This window comes from Loxodonta africana, chromosome 22, assembly GCF_030014295.1.
Source record: "Loxodonta africana isolate mLoxAfr1 chromosome 22, mLoxAfr1.hap2, whole genome shotgun sequence".
NCBI lineage: Eukaryota > Metazoa > Chordata > Mammalia > Proboscidea > Elephantidae > Loxodonta > Loxodonta africana.
The window spans coordinates 55,040,075-55,063,917 of NC_087363.1; the positions used below are offsets into that span (position 1 = coordinate 55,040,075).

Here is a 23,843-nt window from a genome sequence, read left to right on the forward strand (position 1 = left end):
CACAAATCATTAATCACTCAACTATTAGCTGAAAGGTTGGCGATTCAGTCTCACCCAGAGGTGCTTCAGGAGACAGGCCTGGTGATCTGCTTCTGAAAGGTCACAGCCTTGAAAATCCTACAGAGCAGTTCTACTTTGCACACATGGGGTCACCATGAGTTGGAGCCAACTCAAAGGCAGCTAACAGCAACAACAGGACAGGTGTCCAAGCCCAGACACAGTCTTTAAGTGTTTTCCTCTCTTTTGATGATATTTTTAGAATGTTCATGATTCATTTAACCCAAGTTAAATGATTTTGCTCTGTGCACAGCCACTGGGTAAGGTGATCAAAGACAGACAGGTCTCCTGAGCTCATGGAGCTATAATCTGATCGGAATTCCAACAATTAAATAAAATCCCTCCAAAAGCCATGCTTTCCTGTTGTTGCAGTTGAACTGGAGTCTCCATATTGATCTGTCAGTGTTATTAGGGAAGGGTTTCCTATATTTGGTGGTAGATTCACACAGATAATTAAAATCCCTAATCATTTTAAGATTACATGTAAAGAACTTGCGTTAATTTTTAAATTGTGTGTTAAAAAGAATTTTTCAAACATGTACCAAAATATAAGTAAAACCGTCTGTTAAAGAAAACCATTTCTAATATGGTTTCTGGCAGGCCTTAATAGTCATTCTAACCTTTGACATAGGTTTAACGTCAAATCCTACGTAAGAATTTTGGTAAGGCTTTTGTGATTATCACTATGAAGTAAATTATCCTCCTGGCTCGAGCATAAGGAACTAAAATAGCATTTTGAAGTACTTGCTTGCAATATGTCTTCCTCTCTGGATTGGGGAGAGAGTTCTGTTTCTTATTCACCCAGCTCCAGTGCCCAGCACAAACATGGCACATAGTAGCTACTCATTAAACGCTGGCTCCGTGGCTGAATGGATGAATTAAGCCTAAAGAAGCAGGCCAGCCTAAAGCACTATTATTAATAAAATGCATGTTATGAATTATTGACTGCACATTGTAAACCCAAAAGTTATGCTGTAGACCTTTACCATCTTGCTTAAAACCTGTGGGTTTCACACGTTCGTAATCATAGAATCCTGTATGCAAGGCTTTATGGCAATACAGATCTTGGGTGATATTTCTGATTACTGTAAAATAGCATAGGGATTCTCAAATTAAGTCCATTAAAAAAGCTTCCATTAAACACTTAATTTTTGACATCCAAGTACTTGTGGTGTTAAAAATCATTTCTAAGCCTCCTAAAGCAATCTAAGATGGTTACTGTCACTTGCAACCTGAAGAGAGCTAACTCTAAACAACACCTTCTATCAAAAGGGACTGATAAGGAGAATTGCAGATGGTTTATAAATGATAAAATTTATTGGCTTCTTAAATGAAACATATTGAGAGGTTTATGCTTAGAGTTTGCAAGAAGTAATATGTAGGGCAAATATTCTGGTTTGCATAACTGAAAAATTAAGTGACAGTTTTGGCTTTCAGTATGGGTTGATCCAAGCATTCAAGTAACATCCTCAAGAGCTGTCTAGTAGGATCTCAAAGGGAACATTTCTAAAACTGAGCTCTCGGCTGCTCTCTCCACCCCATTTAAAACCTGTTCCTTCTATAGTAAATAGTAAATTCAATTCCATTACCTCGGTTGTTCAGGCCAGAAATCATGGAATCACTCTCAGCTCTTTTCTTTCTCTCATACCCTCCAACCAATCCAGAATCTGACCTTCTAAATTTATCCAGAAGCTACCATTTCTTACTGTAGCCACCCTGGTCAAGCTGCCCCATGGATCAGGGCGATGGACCCTCAGTCTTCACTCTTTTCTGCCCGTTTTCGTTAGATCAGAGTGATGCTAATTGTCATTCCTCTGCTCAGAACTTTCTGATGGCTTCCCGTCCCACTCCAGATAAATGCCACGTCTTTAAAATGCCAGGCAGGGCCTCATGCAGTCCATTCCCCTATTCCTGCTACAATTCATTTCCTACTTCTCTCCACCTTGTTCATTCTACTTTCCAGCAGGGCCTCTGTGTCTGCTGTTCCCTCTGCCTAGAAAGCTCTTCCTGCAGATAACCCCGTGACACATTCCACCATCTTTTTCAGATCTTCACTCTCCTCTAATCTCAAGGCCACCTGGCCACCATATTACAACTGCAGCCCCTTGTCTCCTGATACTCCCTGTCTCCTTCCCTGCTTTATTCTTGGGCATACCAAACATACTAAATCTTTTACCTATTTATTTTATTTTTGTCTTCTCCAACCTGTCTTGACTAGAATATAAGCTCATTGAGGGCAGGTGTTTTGCCTGTTGAGCATTGCTCTCTCCTCAGAGCTCTGTCACCAGAAGCTAAGTGATCATATTTTGTGCCCAGTAAGTATTGGCTGAATAAAGCATGACTTTATCCATCTCTTGGCTCTGCTCTATGTGGGCATCATCGTCCAAAGGTTTTCTCGTCAGGATAGCAGTATTGACACTTGTACTTCAAGGCCTATTTTCTCTCAACAGAACACTCAGGAAAAGGTAGACAACACCTTCCTTATTATTCCACTCCAGGGCAAGTAGAATTCTTATTGGGTCAGCTTGGGTTAATGCCATACCCGAATCAAGTTTTGTGGACAGTTGATAGAAAAATTTGATCTGGCCAGGAACACATACCCAGACCCTCCCCTGGAATGAGGGTATCCTATCTTTTTATACCTGTTGTACACGTGTATCCACTTATATAATCAGTTTTGTACGTCAGTTTTTACTTTTCGAAATAATATCCTCATCCATGTAGGCTGATCCAAAATCAGTTTTCTGGATTTAATAAAGCCAATAAAGTATGTTTTTAGCAAGTAAAAAATAAAATATACGTAAGTCAAGTACTAAAAATATGAATCAGAATATTTCAGAGCTTTTTGATAAAATGACTATTCCTGTCTCAGACACATAATTTGGAAGTTTAAAGTTCTCCTATATACAATTTAATTGTGTAATCTTCTACTATAAGCTACGGTTTGGGGTACATTTTAAGGCAAGGTTCCCCAAATTTTATATGTGAACCACTCTCAATTTCTTGCTATTTCCATGGGCCACCTCTACTAATATGCACTAATTTTTTTTCTTAAAAATTAACTTACTATTTTTACTTAAATAAATTTTCTGTGTGTGTTTTATGTAAAAGTTTACACAGTAAATTAGTTTCTCATTAAACCATACACAAATCGTTTTGGACATTGGTTGCCAACTCCGCCACTTGTCGACACTCTCCCCTTCTCAACCTTGGGTTCCCCATTTCCATTTGTCCAGCTTTCCTGTCCTCTCCTGCCGTCTCATCCTTGTCCCTGGGCTGGTGTGCCCATTAGCCTTGTATACATGGTTGAACTATATGTATTATTGTTTGCTTTATGGGCCTGTCTAATCTTTGACTGAAGGGTGAACCTCAGGAGTGACCTCAGTACAGAGTTAAAAGGGTGTCTGGGGGTCATACTCTTAGGGTTTCTCTAGTCTGTCAGACCAGTAAGTCTGGTCCTTTTTTTGAGTGTGTGAGTTTGAATTTCGTTCTACATTTTTTTCCAACTCTGTCTGGAACCTTCTATTGTTATTCCTTGTCAGAGCAGTCAGTGGTGGTAGCTGGGAACCATCTGGTTGTGCTGGATTCAGTCTGGTGGAAGCCGTGGTAGTTGTGGTCCATTAGTCCTTTGGACTAATCTTTCACTTGTATCTATAGTTTTCTTCATTCTCCCTTGCTCCAGACAGGGTGGGACCAGTAGAGGTATCATAGATGGTTGCTCTAAGATTTTAAGACCCCAAACGCTACCAATCAAAATTGGGTATAGAACATTTTCTTTATAAACTGTGTCAGTTGAGCTAAATGTCCCCTGAGACCATGATTCTCAGCCTTCAGCTCAGTTACTCAATCCCTCAGGGAATTTGGATGTTTTTTTATGAATCTTCTATGAATTTGACTTGGCCAGGTTGTGCTGACTTCCCCACTATTGTGTACTGTCTTATCTTTCACCAGAATTACCATTTATTCATTGTCTAGTTAGTGTTTTTCCATCTCTACCCCTCCCCTCCCTCGTAACCATCAAAGATTATTTCTGTGTGTAAGCCTTTTCATGATTTTTTATAATAGTGGTCTCATACAGTATATGTCCCTTTGTGATTGTCTTATTTCACCCATCGTAATGCCCTTCAGGTTCATCCATGTTGTGAGGTATTTCACAGATTCATCCTTGTTCTTTATCATTGCATACTATTCCATTGTGTGTATGAGCCATAATTTGTTTATCCATTCATCTGTTGGTGAGCACTTAGGTTATGTCCATCTTTTTCTATTGTGAATAATACCGCAGTGAACATGAGGTGCATATGTTTATTTGTGTGACAGCTCTTACTTCTCTAGGATATATTCCTAGGAACAGAATAGCTGGATTGTGTGGTATTTTTATTTCTACCTTTTTAAGGAAGCGCTGTATCATTTTCCAAAATGGCTGTACCATTTTGCATTCTCATCGGCAGTGCATAGGAGTTTCAATCTCCCCACAACCTCTCCAAGATTTGTAATTTTCTTTTTTTGTGTGATTTATGCCAGTAATGTCAGGGTGAGATGGTACCTCATTGTACTTTTAAATTGCCTTTCTCTAATGGCCAGTGAGAAGCCCTGGTTGTATAGTGGTTAAGTGCTACAGCTGCTAACCAAAAGGTCGGTAGTTCAGATCCACCAGAAGCTCCTTGGAAACTCTATGGGGCAGTTCTACTCTGCCCTATAGGGTTGCTATGAGTCAGAATCGACTCAATGGCAATGGGTTTGGTTTTTTTTGGTGTAATGGCTAGTGATCCAAAGCATTTCCTCACATGTCTGTTAGCCACCAGAATCTCTTCTTTGGTGAAGTATCTGTTCATATCCTTTGCCATTTTAAATTAGATTATTTGGCTTTTTGTTGTAGAGGTGTTGGATTTTCCTATAGATTTTAGAGATTAGACCTTTGTCAGATATGATGTAGTCAAAAATTTTTTCCCAGTCTGTAGGCTTTCTTTTTGCTCTTTTGGTGAAGTCTTTTGATGAACATAATCGGGTTTTTTTTTTTTTTAAGTGTTTAATTTTTTAGAAGATCCCAGTTATCTAGCTTATCTTCTGGTGTTCATGTATTGTTAGTTATGGTTTGTATTCTATTTATGCCATATATTAAAGCCCCTAGCATTGATCTTATTTTTTCTTCCATGATCATTATAATTTTAGTATTCATATTTAGGCCTTTGATCCATTTTGAGTTTAGTTTTATGTATGGTATGGGCCCTGTTTCATTTTTTTACAGATGGACTTCCAGTTTTGCCAGCAACATTTGTTAGAAAAGACTGGGTTTTCCCCATTTAATGGACTTTGTGCCTTTGTTGACAACCAGGTGACCGTAGGTGGATGGATTTATATCTGGGTTCTTGATTCTGTTCCATTGTCAGTGCATCTGTCATTGTACCATTACCAGACTATTTTGGCTACTGTAGCTGTATAGTAGATTCTGAGATAAGGTAGCGTGAGGCCTCCTACTTCATTCTTCTTCAATAATGCTTTACTTATCCGAGGCCTCTTTCCTTTCCATATGAATTTAATGAATAATTTTTCCATCTCCTTATAAAAATGCTGTTGGTATTTGGATCGGTATTGCATTGTATTTGTAGATTGTTTTGGGTAGAATTGACATTTTCACAATGTTGAGTCTATCTGTCCATGAGCATGGCATGTTTCTCTGTTTGTTTACGTCTCTTTCGGTTTCTTGCAGTAGAGTTTTGTAGTTTTCTTTGTATAGCCCTTTTACATCCCTGGTTAGATTTATTCCTAAGAATTTTATTTTTTTAGGGACTTTTATAAATGATGTTGCCTTCCTGATTTCCTTCTCATAGTTTTTTTTTTTTTTTTTTTTAAATTGGTCTGTAGGGATCCAACTGATTTTTATATGTTTATCTTGAATCCTGTTACTCTGCTGAATCTTTCCATTAGTTCCAGTAGTTTTCTTGTGGAGTCTTTAGGGTTCTCTATGTATGGTATCATATCATCTGTGAATAAGGATAGTTTTACTTCTTCCTTACCAATCTGGATGCTCTGTATTTCTTTTTCTCCCCTTATTGCTCTAGCTAGGACTTCCAGTACAATGTAAGACAGGAGTGGTGATAAAGGGCATTCTTGTCCCGTTCCTGTTCTCAGGGGGAATGTTTTAAGCCTCTCTCTGTTGGGAATGATGTTGGCTAGTGGTTTTGTATAAAAAAAATTTTTTTTTAATAGATACCCTTTAATATATTGGGAATTTCCCTTCTATTTTTATTTTATTGAGAGTTTTTTTTATCAGGAATTAGTGATGATCTCTATCGAATGCCTTTTCTGTGTTGGTTGAGGTGATCATGTGATTCTTTTGCTTATATGGTGCATTACATTGATTGATTTTCTAATATCAAAGCATCCTGGCATATCGGGCATGCATCTCACTCGGTCGTGGTGTATTTTCTTTTTTATTTATGATGCTGAATTTTACTGGCTAGAATTTTGTTGAGAATTTTTGCGTCTATATTCATGAGAGATATTGGTTTGTAATTTTTGCGTGTGTGTGTGGTATCTTTGCCTGGTTTTGGTAACAGGGTTATGCTGACTTCATAGAACTAATTTGGCAGTAACTTTTCATTTTCTATGTTCTGAAATAGTTTGAGTAGTACTCGTGTAAGCTTTTCTCTGAATGTTTGGTAGAATTCTCCAGGGAAGCCATCTCGGCCAGGACTTTTTTTGTGCTGGACGCTTTTTTAAATACCTTTTCAATCTCTTCTCTCGTTATAGGTCTATTCAGATTTCCTACCTCCGTTTGTGTTAGTTTAGGTATGGAGTGTGTTTCTAGAAATTTGCCCATTTCCTCTAGGTTTTCAAATTTATTGGAGTACGGTTTTTCATAGTACTCTGATTCTTTTTTATTTCAGTTGTGTCTGTTGTCCCCCATCTCATTTCTTATTTGAGTTATTTGCTTTCTCTCCTGTTTTCTTTTGTTAATCTGGCCAATAATTCTCAATTTTGTTGATCCTGTTAAAGAACCAACTTTTGCTTTTGTTGATTCTTTCTGATTTTTTTTTTTTCCTTTCATTTTTTTCCTGCTCTGATATTTATTATTTTCTTTCTTCTGGTGACTCTGGGCTTCTTTTGCTATTCTCTATTTGAGTTGCAAAGCTAATATTTTTATTTTATCTCTTTCTCCTTTTTTGATGTGTGCATCTATTGCTATAAATTGACCTCTGAGTACAACCTTTGCTGTCTCCCAAAAGTTTTGATATGATGTGTTTTCATTCTCTTTTGATTCTAGGAGTTTTTTATTCCATCTTTGATTTCTTCTACTACCCAGTGGTTTTTTAAGGAAGATATTATTCAATTTCCATGTTTTTGATTTTTTTTCCCTTGCTCTTCCTATTATTAATTTCTACTTTTATGGCATTGTGACCAGAGAAGATGCTTTGCATTATGTCAGTGTTTTGGATTTTATTGAGAGTTGCTTTGTGGCCTAAGATGTGGTCTATCCTGGAAAACGTTCCACATGCATTAGAAAAGAATGTGTACTTTGCTGCTGTTGGGTGGAGTGTTCTATATGTTTATGCAGTCAAGTTTGTTGACTATAGCCTTTAGATCTTCTGCATCTTTGTTGAGCTTCTTTCCAGATGTTCTGTGCTTTACTGAGAGTGATGTGTTGAAGCCTCCTACATTTACTGTGGAACTATCAATTTCTCTTTTCAGTGTTAGAGTTTGTTTTATGTATTTTGGAGCACCATCATTTGGTGTGTAGATATTTATTATTGTTATGTCCTCATGGTTGGTTGTCTTTTTAATCATTATATAATGTCCTTCCTTGTCTCTTATGGTGGATTTTGTCTTAAAGTCTATGTTATCTGAGATTAGTATTGCTATTCCTGTTCTTTTTTGGTTGCTGTTTACTTGATATATTTTTTTCTATCCTTTGATTTTTAATATATTTATGTCTTTGTTTCTAAGGTACGCCTCTTGTAGACAGCATATTGATGGCTACTGCTTTTTTTTTTTTTTTTTTTAATTCATTCTGTCACTCTGTCTCTCTATGGGTGCATTTAAGCCCTTTATGTTCAGTGTGATTATCGATTGGTGTGAGTTTATTGCTGTTATTATGTAGTGCCTTTTTTTTTTTTTTTTTTAGTGCCGATGTTTTCTTTGTTCTTCTTACTATCATATGCTGAATTCCTTTAGTTTGTAGGGTTTTTTTTTCCTTTTTGTAGGTTTTCTGTTTACTGAGACTTTGTTTTTCTTCTTTATTTTCTTGAGTGGGTTTGTTAACTTTGTTTGTGGTTACCTTGATGTTTACCTCTATCTTCCTAAGTTTGAACCAGTCTTTTTATTACTTGATATTGCCTTGACTTCTCCATTTGAAAGTTTTATACCTACACCATTTACTCTCCCTTTTACTACTCTGATATTGTTGTCATTTACAGCCTGTCATTTCTGGTTCCTTGTTGTAAGTCTTTTAATTTTGTTTTATACTTGATAGTTCATTACCTAGGTTGTTTTCTGGCTTATGCTGTCCTGTGTCCTAAACTCAAGCTGTTGTCTGATGTTGGTTCTCTAACCAGACTCTGTATAGTAATTCTTGTAGGTTTGGTTTGTTTTTATATATTCCCTTAATTTCTGTTTTTCTGGAAATGTCCTAATTTTGCTTTCATATTTGAGTGAGAGTTTTGCAGGATATATTATTCTTGGTTGGCAGTTTTTTTTTCTTTCAAGATTTTATGTATGTCATTCCATGGCCTTCTTCCCTGCATGGTTTCTGCCAAGTAATCAGAGCTTAGTCTTATTGTTTCCCCTTTTTATGTGACTTCTTGTTTTTCTTGAGTTGCTGTCAGGATTCTTTCTTTGTCTTTCATTTTGGCAAGTGTGATTATGGTGTGTATTGGTGACTTTCTTTTGGGATCTAACCTATGTGGGATTCGTTGATCTTCCTGGATGGTTAGTTTTTCATCTTTCATGGTGGTAGGGTGGTTTTCTGTCAGTAAATCTTCAATGATCCTTTCTATGTTTTCCATTTCTTCTCCTTGTTCTCCTTGGAACTCTGATCACATGCAAATTTTTGCTCTTCATTGCATCCTACTTAGTTTTTAGGTTTTCTTCAATCTTTTCTCTGATTTTTTCCTCAAAGTGGTATCCAAGGATTTTTCTTCTGTTTCACTGAGCCTGTCTTTACATTGTTTCATATTTGCTCCTAAAACCTTCCATTTCACTGCCCATTTCTGAAATCTCATTGTTTATTTTTTGGATTTTTTAATTGCTGTTTTTTTTTCATGATTTCTAATCATTTATTTATTTTCACATTTTGTTCCTATATTATTCTCCTGAATTCTTCCATTTCTTTGTGTATGTTTTCCCTGATTTTTTTCTGTATTTTCCATGGTTTCGTTTATTTTTCCCTAGTTTGGTCCAGGTTTTCCTTCTTCTCTTTCCTAATCTCTTGGAGAACCCTGAATGTTTGACTTTTCAATTACCTATCAAGTAGTTCCAGTGCCTTTTTTTCTATGGGAAGGTCATCTGGTGTTTTATTTTGGTCACTTACTGGAGCCGTCTTGTCCTTTTCTTTTAATATATTTTTTGATATTGTCTGCTGTCTCCAGGACATTCAAGAATTATTTTCTTCATTTTTGATTGTAGGTTTGTTTAATCCTGCCCTTTTTTTTTTTTTTTTTGGTTATGTCTGGGCAGACAGGCTGGGCACACTCTGTTTCTTGCTTGTCTGTGGGTGCAGTAGTTTGCACCACCTTGTCCAGGTGGGAGGTCTAATCTCTCAGCTGTGGTGCAGCAGGGCAGGTGCAGCAAAGGAGTGGGGCAGGGATAGGTCATAAGTGGTTGTTGGGGGTGAGGTGGAACTGGTACGGCAGTGATCCATAGTGTCTCCGGCCAAGCAGCCATGACCCATTGGAAAGTGGCGGGAGCAGCGTACAGGGCAGAAGGGTGGGGTTGGGAAAGCATGTATGTCTGGTTATCATGTGCTCTGTCTCCTTTTTGGAGCTCCCTGTCTGGGGTCATTGGTGTTTGTGCTCAAATATGGCAAACCTGTGCCACTTTAGCTGGCAGAGGACCTCCACCCCATAGCTCTCTTCATTCTCTATTTTTTTGTCAGTTTCTTCTTCCATTCAGTGCTTGATCTAGTATTTCATCCCTTCATTTGATGCTTAGGGCCCCAGGATTGATGTTTCTATCTGTTTTATTTAGTTTTTTGGGTCTTTGCTCCAGAGGAATGGCATGGTGCTTCTGTCTATAGTGCCATGCTGTCTCCACCTTACTTACATAAATTTAAAAGAAAAATGAAAAACTACTTTCTATTTGAGTAGTAGAGAACCAGTATCACTGTCATAAGTAGATTTTAACAAAGTAATGAGTTCAATACTACTGCTACTATTACTACGAATAAATACAATAAAAAATAAGCCATTGTCCATTTTAAACACTAGAAACATACCCTCACGTGCACAAAGCCCTGAATCTGCTCCCTCTTTGTTTGTGACATTAGCTTTAGAGTGATTTTAAAGACCTTTGTTACCTGTCATTGAGTCTGCCCCCAATTCATGGTGACTCCATGTATGTGAAACAAAATGCTGCCTGGTCCTGCACTATCCCCTCGATTGGTTGTGAATTGGACTGTTGCCATCCATAGGGTTTCCACTGGCTGAATTTCAGAAACAGTTTTCCAGGATTTTCTCCCTAGCCCATCTTAGTCTGGAAGCTCTGCTAAAGCCTGGTCAGCATCATTAAAAAAAAAAAAATCCATTGCCTTCAAGTTGATGTCAACTCCTAGCAAAACTATAGGACTGAGTAGAACTACCCCATAAGGTTTCCAAGGGACAGCTGGTGGATTCGAACTGCCAACCTTTTGGTTAGTAGCCATAGACTGCACAACATGCAAACCACCACTGATGGAGGGGCGGTGGCTCTGCATAAAATACATTGGTCTAATCTGGTTTCCCACATAGAAGGTGAGAATTCTACCACTCAACCACTGATGCCCCATATTTAAAGACCTAGTAGCTCCCAAATCCAGGTTTCTCTTTGAAGTAATGGGAAGACTAAAAGGGAATTTCTCTCTAGGTGATTTACCGTTATTTGGTGACTTGTCTGTGTATCACATACACATATATGCGTGACTTACTCATGTTTGTATATTGCACAGATCACACAGACAATACTGGCATAGATTGCTTATTAATGTGTGTACCTCAAACTTAGGACTTGTACTTTTCCTATATATGGACAAAATTATTTCTGATTTTCTGTAAGCTTTTAAGAAAGATGACAATATAACATTGAACTTTACCAGGATTAAAACAGAAATCAGCAAAATTATAAATGATATAAACTTTATACTTTATTGGAGATGAGGCACTTTTTTGGAAATCTGTCCCACTCGTCTTCGAATCCTCCTGACTATTGTAAATCTTCCTGCTTATAGTTTACAAATGCTAATGTTTTCGTTATCCAAAGAAGAAGAATTTTTCGTCAAGAAAATTCCCTTGAAATTGAAAACAAAGAGTGTCTTCCCTGTCTAGGTTCGACCCCAAAGCCAGTCTTTTCTGAGTTTTAAATGAGTTAAGAAGTAAGTAGATATTTTTGTTGTGTTTTTAAAAATTGAGCACATTTCCAATGAAAAAGAATTGATCTATTTATGTATGAGTTTCCTAGTGCTACTGTGGCAGAAATACTGCAATGTGTGGATTTTATAAAAAACAGAAATTTAAGCTGGAGAAAAATGTAGAACAAAATTCTAACTCAAAAAGAAAGACCAGACTTCCTGGCCTGACAGAGACTGGAGAAACCCTGAGAGTATGGCCCTCGGACACCCTTTCAGCTCAGTAATGAGGTCACTCTTGAGGTTCACTCCAGGCAAAGATTGAACAGACTCATGGAACAAAACAAAACTAAAGAGGTGCACCAGCCCTGGGGTAGGGACTGGAAGGCAGGAGGGAAGAGGAAAGCTGTTAATAGGGAGGCCAGTGTTGAGAAGGGAGAATGTTGACATGTCGTGGGGTTGTTAACCAATGTCTTAGAACAATGTATGTACTAACTTTTTGATGAGAAACTAGTTTGTTCTCTAAGCCTTCATCTAAAGTACAGTTAAAAAAAAAAAAAAGATTACAACCAAAAAAAAAAACAAAACAGAAATGTAGTTTTTCAGCGTTCAGGCGGCTAGATGTCCGAATTCAGGGCATCAGCTCTAGAAGAAGGCTCTTTCTCTGTTAACTCTGGGGGAAGATTCATGTCTCTTCCAGTATTCTTCAGTTCCTTGGACATTTATATGGGGCATGGTATCTATCTTCCCTTATTTGTGCTTGCTTCTCCCTATGCCTAATTTTCTTTCTTATATCTCAAAAATCATTAGGCATAAGACACACTGTATAGTAATAGGGCCTCATTTATAACAACAACAAATGGAATTACACATGGGATTACATCCACACGTATAGGGGTTATGATTCCAACACAAATTTTGGAGGGACAATTCAATCGGTAACAATTTATAATACTGTCAGTGATTCCAAGACAAATATACGCATTACTTGGAAGAAACAGGCTTTCAGTTACCTGATGTCTGTCAATGCCACATGCTTTAAGCAGTTTAATTACAAATGCTGATTATACTCATCTCAAGTGCAGTCCAAGTGCACAGTAGACCTCCTAGCTACTGGTGATAGCAACCACTTATCGCTTAAGTCATCTTATTACCATCAGGTGGCTAAGAAAAAGAGTTTGGAAAAATATTGAATTTTGTATAATTGATAACAGCAAGTATATGTCCTTAAAATTCCATATTTTAGACATAAGTGCCAACTTCACTGTTAACACTGTGGATACCCGTTGCCATCAAGTCGATTCCAACTCATAGTGACCCTACAGGACGGAGTAGAACTGCTCCATAGAGCTTCCAAGGAGTGCCTGGCGGATTCAAACTGCCGACCTTTTGGTTAGCAGCCACAGCACTTCGCCGCTACACCACCAGGGTTTCCAACAACACTATAGATAGAGAAGAAATTAAAAACCACTACTTGTTAGTTGCCATCTAGTCAGCTCCAACTCATGGTGTCCTTATGTGTAACAGAAAGAAACATTGCAGGGTTGTGCTCCATATTGATGATTGTTGTTAAGTCTGAGTCTGTCGTTGCGGCTATTGTGTAAGTCCATCTCACTGAGGGTTTCCCTCATTTTCTTTGGTGCTCTATTAAACATGATGTCCTATTCTGGCAATTGGTCTTTAGTGATGATGTGTACAATATGAGCAAGTCCACATCTCACTATCCTCACCTTTAAGAAACATTCTGGTTGTAATTCTTTTAAGAATGATTTGTTCATTCTTTTGGCAATCCATGGAGTATTCAATATACTCAATATTCAAGCCTACTTAAAAGCACCACTACCACTCAAAAATAATATCATTAATATTTTTGGTGTTTTCCTTCTAGACTTTTGTTGTACAGAATGTTTCGCCTGCACAATAGAGGTTATGTTGTATATATACCTATTGCCATCAAATCGATTCCAACTCATGGCGACCCTATAGGACAGAGTAGAACTGCCCCACAGGGTTTCCAAGGAACACCTGGTAGAATCCAACTGCCAACCTTTTGGTTAGCAGCCATAGTTCTTAACTGCTACATCACTAGGGTTTCCATGTTGTATATGTAGTTACCTAGGTATCATAACTATTTCCACATGCCATTAATAATTTTTCATAAATATGTCAATGTATGTATAACATTCCATTGTGACCATTTACCACACTTTATTTTGCCATTTTCTTATTGGTAGACATGCCTGATATCCCCAGCTATATCTAATCAACAGCCTTACAGTGATGACTTTTTTGTAGGCAAATGTCTGAAGAATAATTAATCTATAAAGCTGGTGTTGAAGATTCTGATAAATCAAATCCATAGAAGAAATTATGTGGTGATGAAAGAATAATAACAACAAAAACCTCTCTGTGTAATACTTTTTTCACATTCCATTGAAATTTTTGAAGTAATTTTATAGCCTGTCAATTAGTGTCATGATGTAAATCTAGTAACATGCCACCTTTATATTAGAATTACATTAGTTTTACCATTTTTTTCTATTTTAGCATACTATCAGCAGTAAAATTTGAGTTAAAAACTGTATAGAATATAAAGGTTGATAAATGCTTTCTGAAAAAAATAAATAATGTAGACTGTAAATCAAGCTAGTTCTAATAAAGTTTAGAACTCAATCAGCAGGTTCTGGGTTGGGCTTCCATACAGGGTAGAATGTAAAATATGAAACTGGAAATCCTTGGAGGTGTGCCATCAACTATCTCCTGCCCATTCCTACTTCAGGACTTGCTTCCATCCATTTACAAAAAGTCATCAGTGCTATTTGGATTCATGATTAATAGCTGTATCAGTCAGATTAGGCTAGTCCAGACCAGCCAAACTCAGTGGCTAAAAGCTACATATGTTTCTTTCCCATTCATACCACATGTCCATCATTAGCTTCCTGTTTCCCTAAAAAAAAAAGAAGAAGCTTTTGCTTGGAAGTGGCACGTGTCACTTCTGCTCACATTGCATTTGTCAAAACATGTCATACAGCGAAGGCTGATGCCTTCGAGATGCCAGTGGGAAGAGGACGTATGTCTGCTTCCAAGTAGGAAGTCCCATGACCAAGGGTTACATCAGAGATGCAGGAAAGCCCAATCCTCGCATGGGGGGCCTACAAAAATCTTAAACAATGATAAATCTAGGCCAAAAAAACCCAAACCTGTTTCTGTCGAGTCGATTCCAACTCATAGCAACCCTATAGGACAGAGTAGAACTGCCCCATAGAGTTTCCAAGGAGCACCCGTCCAGGAGCCAATAAATCAGGATCATAAACAAGGTATTTCTAAAGAACCCAAGATTATGTCTAAGTTACCTGATAGATCTCCAAGGATCCCTGCATTGCCTTCCAATTTCCTTTACTGCCTGAATCCTTCCTCCTCAATGTTGCTGCCTTCAATATCCACAAGCCTAAGCCTTTATAGAACATTGTCCATGGGTGGGGCAAACAGCTAAGCACTCAGCAGCTAACCGAGAGGTTGGAGGTTTGAGTCCACACAGAGGCACCGCAGAAGAAAGGCCTAGCAATCTACTTCCGAAAAATCAGTCATTGAAAATCAGTGAAGTTCTACTCTGACACGGATGGGCTTACCATGAGCCAGAATCAACTCCACAGCAGCTACCTTTTTTTTTTTTTTTGGTATAAGCCTTTATGCAATAAAGAGGTTACGAAGTTACATTTTAGAGATTCATTCCACCTCGATCGATCACTTACATAAATATGTTAATAAAATGTTCTCAAAAATGTATAAAAACTACCAAAAACTGGCACTTGTTTAACAGAGGAATCATAAAATCAAATGCCTTCAATGGCCAAAAACGAAAATCTAAACCTGTTGCCACTGAGTCGATCGATTCCAACGCATGGCAACCCCATGTGTTGCAGAGTAGAACTGAGCTCCATAGGGTTTTCTTGGCTGTAACCTTCAGGAAGCGGGTGGCAGGGCTTTCTTTCTGCAGTACCACGGATGCGTTCAAACTGCCAGCCTTTCAGTGAGTAAGTAACCCAATGCAAATGGGTGGAAGGGCTAAGTAGGAATGGAGGCAGTGGGTGGGTGGTGATCTCTTCTTATCTTCAGCCCATGCTTGATATCCCCAGCATAGCCCAGTATTTCTGATCTTGTGATTTTCCAGGAGAAACAGGAAATCCAGATCTAAAAGGAAAGCTCCCAAGTTTTAACAGTTGGCAACTAAGTAAAAAAATCTAAATACCATGTTTACCAAACCAAAAGCCAAACTTATTGCTGTTGAGTCAATTTTGACTAATAGTGACCCTACAGGACAGGGTAGAACTGCCCCATAGGGTTTCCAAGACTGAAATCTTTACAGAAGCAGATTGCCAGGCCTTTCTTCCACAGAGTGGCTGGTGGGTTCAAACCACTGATCATTTGGTTACCGGGTAACTGGAAAATTCATTCTGCTTTCTAATATGCCACATTTGAGAAATGTGACCAGCCATGGGTTGTTCTGTGGCTGCTGTGGTGAACTCGTTTTCATTTACTCTTCTGAATCTTTGCCCCATTCAGAATCTTTTCGTTGCATGAATCATCCCTTAGGGGGTACATAGGAAATATATCAAACTTGTTTTTTTGATAGCACTACAAAAGCATTTCCTTAATCTTCGGGTATGTGTTTCTTGCATTAGTCAATGATACACACATATTGAATTGATACCTATTCTTTCATGGCACTGGACTCATGGATAAAAACTAGTATATGGACTTAACTGTGTCAGAGACCAAACTGAATATTGTCTCTGCCTGCAAGGAACTTACAGTTCCGTAAGGAAAGTGATGTTAATAAAAATAAAAAACCACAATTAAATGCAAAAATCATACCTATAATGAGGACTATGAAGAAAAGGGACCCAGTATATGGAAAGAGGCTCAGCTTTAGCCTGGGAAGTCAGGAAAGTCATTCCTAAGAAAGTGAGCTTTGAGTGAATTTTAGAACACATATGTTTTAGCATTCATTTTTACATCATTTATAAATTTATTGCCAGTCATTCAAGAGTAAAAGTCACAGTTGTTGTTCCGTGCCATCGAGTGGATTCTGACTCATAGTGACCTCATGTGACGGAGTAGAACTGCCCCATAGCGGTTTCTTGGCTGTAATCTTTATGGGAGCAAATTGCCTGGTCTTTCTCCCATGTAGCTGCTGAGTGGGTTTGAATCAACAATGTTTTGGTTAGCAGTCAAGGCAGCCAAGCACTGAGCAGTTGCACCATCAGGGCTCCTTCACAGGTGATTAGCATAATGTAATATGGAAATCATTGGCTTTGGAATTAAAGAGCTGGTTTGAATCCACCTAATACTTCTTACTAGTTGTCTCTTAAACAGGATTTTTTTTTTTTAACTCTCTGGGCCCAGATTACCTGTGTATGGAAATGGACATTATTATAATGCAATTTTATGAAGATTAGGTAAATTATATAAAATCATATTCTACAATGTCTAATACATTAAAAAAATTTACAGAGGTTTAATAAGCATTAGTTGCTTATAATAGAATTTTGAGGATGGAAGGAAAATTTATCTTGTTCAGAATTTGCCAGATTGCATTATTCTTCCCAGTGATAAGAGACGACTTTAAGGGTGGTTCACAAACATGTTTTAAAGTTTAATGATTCTGAATGTATTTTAGAGAGTTCCAGAAAACTGTAACTATCATATCAATCTCATTATTGTGTGATTGTTATTGTTTGGTACACGGCTAAAATAGATACTTACTTTTTTTTTTTTAATTTAGTCAATTTTTTTTTTTTTTAAAAAAAGCAAAAATGATGAAAAAGTATATGACTGTCTGAGCCTCAGGAAACACCGATGTAATTCAAAATAAGAATAATCACACCCAGCACAAACCTTTTATTTTTTCCCCCTTTCTCTTTTCCTTTATCCTTTTTGACTTTTCAAAAAATATTCAATGCAGGCTGAACTCATTCAACTTATCTATTTTGGGATTCATGAAAGATAAACCCCAAAGTTATATTGCAGTCATTTCTTCAGCAAGGCTAGTGTTCAGATGGGTGATACAACCAAAATTACTCAAGTCTTCTGTAACTTCCAGGAGCACATTTTTGATAGGACAAACCATGCTGAAGTGTGTTATCTGAGCTGCATCAAATTGGACCTGTCAGGCCACAGGAGTCACAGAATTTGGGGAAATGTTCTAACAATTGTGTGCTCATATCAATTGGATTGAGCCATCAGAGCAAGGTCATAAGTATTTCAACACTAAGCAATTGCGATTGTATATTTTTGTTATCAAAGCACTGCAGCTTGAATACTCATAGCTGACTTAAGTCCACTGTTAATATTGAATCACAAGATTTTAAAGAACAGACATTAAGCAAAAGACTCTGCAGGGAATTCAGTCTTGTTTGCTGTCAGTGGTCACATTCATGCACCTGAGACTCCTTCCCATCTGTAAGTCCAGCCGTCTTTCCTTCCTGGTATGAGTCAATGATGTTTAGAAATTTCTCCAGATAGCCAATCTTTTATATCATTTTCCCATTACAAATTCAGTTAACTGAATCACATACTGTGCTTATATCCACAAGCACAACATATTTCAGTACTGTTTTGGGCCGTTACAAGGCTGTTGCCAAATGAATAATGTTATGTTTGTTATTTGTGATTGACAAATAAATATTCAGTGCCCGGTCTTTGTTGCTATTGACAAATGCTCGTGGGCCCCTGAGCATGAGTTGGCTACCCCAGTGTTCGTGAGAGGAAACTGAACTGTTAATCCAAGTCTGTAAACCTCAGAGAGTTTCATTAATCCTCTAATGGAATCCTCATTAACGTTTTAATGTTTTGCCTTATTTTTCTCAAAAATTAATTTAAACTTGGCAAATGAAGATTTTAAAATATATTCTCTCGGCTGCAATATTTCACATGTGTAGCTGTTACTTCATGAGGATAAATCTAAGTAATCCTTATTTTTGATTGCCTCACATTTTGCCCATCTCATCATACAAGACTGGCTTTAAAAATCATCCACGCTTCATTTCTTGCAACTTTAATCTGCTTATTCGGCAATTTCTCGTTTGCGTCAAAACAGGTCACAGTGCCTGACTACCTTGGCCTATCACCAAGCGTCCCCCTAGTGGTGGATAAAGAAATTTACTTATCTCCACCATCAACGTGATTTTCCTAAAGAATATGATGAATATGGTAAAATGAATTATCTCACAATTTAATTGAAATTCCATTATAAAAAGAAATTTAACTACTCTGCCATTTTTTTCTGATTTTGTCTATATTCCATGCATTATCAAGGAGACACTATTGCTGCTAGCCTCCTATGAGAGTCATTTATCTGCTCTCATGGAAAATATCACTCCATGCTCAAATTTGTTTTAATTTCTCATTTTGCATTTCAAGCTCCCAGTCAGCCACCAGGAAATGTTGTTTGGAATGCTACAGACAATAAAGTGTTACTTAATTGGGAACGAGTAAAAGCAATGGAGAATGAATCAGAAGTAACAGGATATAAAGTAAGTTGTATCATTTGCGATGCTTTCTTTCCCTGCTTCTGGGACTACTTCCCAAGGACAGCTAGGCTTAGAGGAATTTTTCTAAATGTGGATAACGTGGTTTCTATAATGTAATTTTGACATACAGGTATCAAGCTTGTTTTTTTAAAAAAAGTATTTTCCAAAATGATTTCTTCAATATAGATTAAGTGAGGTCATTCTGCTAATATGGAGGTTTTGGAACAAAATGTTTTTAAATTGTTCATTAAGTTAATCAGTTTGGTAGTTTTGACGCTCACCCATATACTACTTAAAAAACAACTAAAGGTATTGGCCCTAATTCCTCAGCTCTAATTTATGATCCGTACATTATAGCCCTGTGCTATATTTCCAGCCTTACAAATACCCAAGACAACAGAACTCCCCCACAGAAGTTCACTCTTCCCCATGTCCTTGAATCTGAGAGCCCAATGATTCTAGTATGTGCTAATCCCTAATAAAAGAGCAATGGACAGAACAGTGAATGGAATTTATATTCTGGTGGGCGTAGAAAGACAAAATAAATAACGGTAATGTCAGAGGGATAAGGGCTCTGAAGAAAATAAAAGTGAGAAATGTAATAAATAAGTGTATTTGTTCATGAATTTTAGGTTTTCTATAGGACTAGCAGTCAACATAATGTCCAAGTGCTGAGCACAAATAAAACTTCAGCTGAACTTCTGCTGCCCATTAAAGAGGACTACATTATTGAAGTTAAGGCCACAACAGATGGAGGGGATGGAACCAGTAGTGAACAGATCAGGATTCCAGGAATAACCAGTAAGTTGGATGAAGCCAACATTTCTATATTGACAACATCAGTATTATGGACACTGTGAGTCAGTCTACTCCTTCATTCCTTCTTTTTTCCCCACCATCCCTTACATCTAGATGCTGGGGACGTTTTGCAATGTGAGAGATAAAGCAACAGTAACCCCTTGAGAGTGGTGCAAAATAGGGAGAAAGATAAGAATGGGAAGATGTCAAAAAATATTTAGCAAAATTTTCCTAATTTGAACATTTTTCTCATTCTCAGCTATGCCTGAATTCGCCTTTGTACTGCCTATAAAAATAGAATTTCTTAAGCATTTCTCCAGAGCAATGTTGAACACACAAACGGTTTTCTAAGGCCTTTGATATTCCAGTTGTTTGCCTCCTATAAATTATAGATGAATCTTACCAATTCTTTAAAAAGTAGAAAAATTAAATTAACGTTGTTAGGGTCATAAATTAATTATGTTTGCCAAAGCAAAAGACATATTAAGAAAATTCTGAGTTTCAGATTTCACAGGAGTTTTATAGGAACTTTTCCTTCCAAAATGCAGATGAAATCTGTTTTTCCTTCTATAAATTATACTTTTTGAGTTAGGAGAAACAGACTTGTGCATATATATGTTTTATCAGTGACAGTGGTAGAGGACATTTTATCTTCTCTTCTAAATTCAAAGTCTGGAGTTTTCAGGCCTCAGTAGAAACACTGAAAGGATCACCTTGTCCTCATATCCTATTCTGTAGATCTTAATGACATGAATAACTCAGCTCCCTGTTCTCTTTCATTGATCTCATACTAAGCTATAGTACTAGGCAGTCAAGATTTTATTTTAGGGGGAAAAATGACTGACATCATTAGCAGCTAACGAGGAAGAGAGAAGTGGAAACTTGGAGGAATTTATTTTTCCTTGAAATCATAAAGACTAAAACAAACTAAGCTAAAATGAGATGATGGAAGGTACTTATCTCAGACTTGCCACAGACATTTCAAAAACTGTATATAATTCAGTAGGGCAAAACCAGGAATTAAGGTTTTTTTTGTTTTGTTTTGTTTTAACATAAGGCATGGTCTTTTGTTCCTAGAGTAGTGTAATGTATAGAGTTAACATTATGATATTGGCAAAGTGGCACTGTTAAAAGGAGTAGTTTTCGTAGTTTTGCAGGGACAGACGTATTTTAGTGTTTTAGGAGTGCTGAGTCAAGAATAGCTTTTTATCTGATTTCTTCAGCCTTGCTGAGCTTGCAAAGACCAGTGACTGCACAAGGCCTCTGTATGAAAATGAAGCTTTTATTGATTGCCTTGTTTTAAAAGATGATATTTTATATTATGGATAATAACTTATCTGGAAATGCATAAAATATATAAATGCATATTATACTCCCCCCAAAAAACCACACACACACACACACACACACACACACACACGCACACACACAAATGCAGATTTTCCTAACCCCTATCCAATGAAGCATTCTTTAATCAAACCATTGAATTATCTCAAAATTGTTTGTGGTAGAGTACAATTGTTTTCAAAATGATTAAGTTGTTTTTCCAATTTCAGTTAAAGTTGGATGGTATTAGATGAAGAAAGTCTGAAACAATTTAAGAAAATTTAAACACATGGATGTTTTCATAGATATTAGTGTGTACATAAATATATCCTAGCATACTATACTGTACCAGCTGCTGTACTGATAAATAAAATGAAGACTAATAATAAATTGTTTTTTGATAATAAATTGTGGCACCAGGGTAGGTATATGCTATGATTTGATTTTGATATGAGACATTGCTTTAGCCCTGATTACTTGTATTGGTACAATCCTTATTAATGTTTTCCTCTTTGACAGACATGGATGCAAGAGGATCGACGTCAGCCATCTTGAACGTCCACCCTGTGTCGAATTCTATATCCATAGTACTGTTCTTTATTGTAAATGCCCTGTGGTGATTGTTCTGTTTTAATTATTTACTGGAAAGTTAATTGAATACAAAAAAGTGCTTTCATGAAATGCAGTGATTATGCATGTTTTTTTTTCCCAACTCTGTATTTTTAACTTTCTACTTCATTATGGGTAAAATATGAATACAATAAAAAAAAAAGCAGTAAATCCTTTTAGAGGAATCTGAAATGCCTTAATCTTTACCTCATGAACCAAAGGAATTTACATATTACATACTTCAGACTTTTGATATAAATGTTCTTAAGCTTTGAGTTTAAGCACTGCCTACGGATAGACTCACACACTCTCATGCATACAAACACACAGGATTTTTTTTTAACTGAAAAACTCTTATTATAATAAGCCAAATGCTATTTTCCCATTATAACAGCGTTGTGTGGAAGACGTAATCAGTATCCTTTTAAAATGTTAGTTTCAATCCCCAAGGTGAAAAATACTTTTAAATAATTATCCTGTTTGGAAAGGGGTGGCATGTGATTCAAGAGTGTTATGGAAATACGCTAGAGGCTCCTCAGAAGACAGGCCTGGTGGGCCATCTGCTTCCAAGAAGTCACAGCCTTAAAAACCCAATGGAGCAGTTCTACTTTACACACATGGGTCACAGAGTCAGAATCCACTCGACAGCAACTAACAGAGCTTGGAAAGGTGCTGTTTGGTTTAGAATGCCACTAAGTGGTTGTGAGACTGTACAAATGACTTTATGTTCTGTATGTCTCAATTACTCAGCCATAAAATGTGGAGACAATTATACCCACCTGTATAAAGAAGGAAATATGAAAATGCCTCGTTACCCCTAATGCACTGGACCTGTGGAAAGTGTTGGTATGAATTTATTTAACCTTATAAAAGTCATGGTTACCAGCCACGTATTTAAAGTCTGCATTGCACATTCTAGGTAATGCTTTCTCTTTCATTTCGTGATATTATACTATGGAGATGACCACATTTTATCCTTTCTCAAAAATTAAAAAGAAATTTCAAAAGGAATTGTACCCCCTCCCACATGCACACGCCTATGAACAAGCCTTCAGGTTTTATTAAAATGTGATGGAGAAAAGAAAGAAGGATCTGAACTTCAGCCCAAATATTATATAAAATTCTCTCATGATCCTTCATTTCCCATTTCTGATTCCATTAAGGGACCTTCTCTTTTTGGATGGCAGAGTTTTGTTTTTTTTTTTTAATGAAATCCAACCATCTGAGTGAGTCTGGCAGGCTTTTTAGTTTCTGAGTTAAAATTTGTAATAGAACCATGGCGAAGTTTCTGACTTTGATATGTATGACTCGGTCTTTCAATATGTGGTTTTCAAAAGATTGTTGAAGACATGACTTCATAGCAATATGTAAAGAATATATGAAAACCATCATATTGAGTATTAGACACTGCAAAATCAATTTTTTACTTCCTTCCTACCGATGTCACATTTTTCAGCAACTTTTACTTATTTCCAAAGTTATCAGAATTTGAAACCAACAGTTCAGACATCGAGACATCAGATTAAAAATTAGCAGAATTCTGATATCACCATAAAACATTACCTTTAGAGATTATACATAAGGTAAAGTCGTTGTACGCAAAGGAGAGAGATGTTTATAACTTTCTCTGTAAGGTCTGTACATAATGTATATAACTAGAAAAAGTCTGAATGACTAGTAGATTCCATATGACCATTGTTATTTCCAGTCAAAAAGTGGAGAAATGCTTTCTTCAAGGACCTGTATTTTATGCTGCTTGTAAGGGATTGTACCTTTTTATTATTTAGTAATTCCTATAATATGTTCCTATACTTTTCATTTTCAAGATGATCCTTCTCTTGTCTCCTTTCATTTCTAGCAGTATATCTCCATGAGATAGGTACTTCGTTTCATATTGAAAAGTATAAAATTTACCTTTAAACTCCTGTGTGTGTATCCTATGGTTATCTGTATTATTATTTTCTATTATTCGAATAAAATTTATA

At 36.9% G+C, this 23,843-nt stretch overlaps 1 protein-coding gene across 5 annotated transcripts in view; it reads left to right on the forward strand.

Moving 5' to 3' along the window:
• The window catches only part of CNTN3 (contactin 3), a 299,041-nt gene extending 276,848 nt beyond the window's left edge, over positions 1-22,193 (forward strand). For 4 of the 5 annotated variants that reach the window (XM_023548010.2, XM_023548009.2, XM_023548007.2 and 1 more), the window contains 2 exons: positions 19,016-19,128; positions 19,758-20,104. In XM_023548010.2, the coding sequence (XP_023403778.2) occupies positions 19,016-19,128; positions 19,758-19,985 (341 nt within the window). In that variant the 3' untranslated portion in view covers positions 19,986-20,104. Of the gene's footprint in view, positions 1-19,015; positions 19,129-19,757; positions 20,105-21,768 lie in introns of those variants that run through there. The other variant, XM_010590045.3, reaches the window with a different exon arrangement.
• The last annotated feature ends 1,650 nt before the right edge of the window (positions 22,194-23,843 follow it).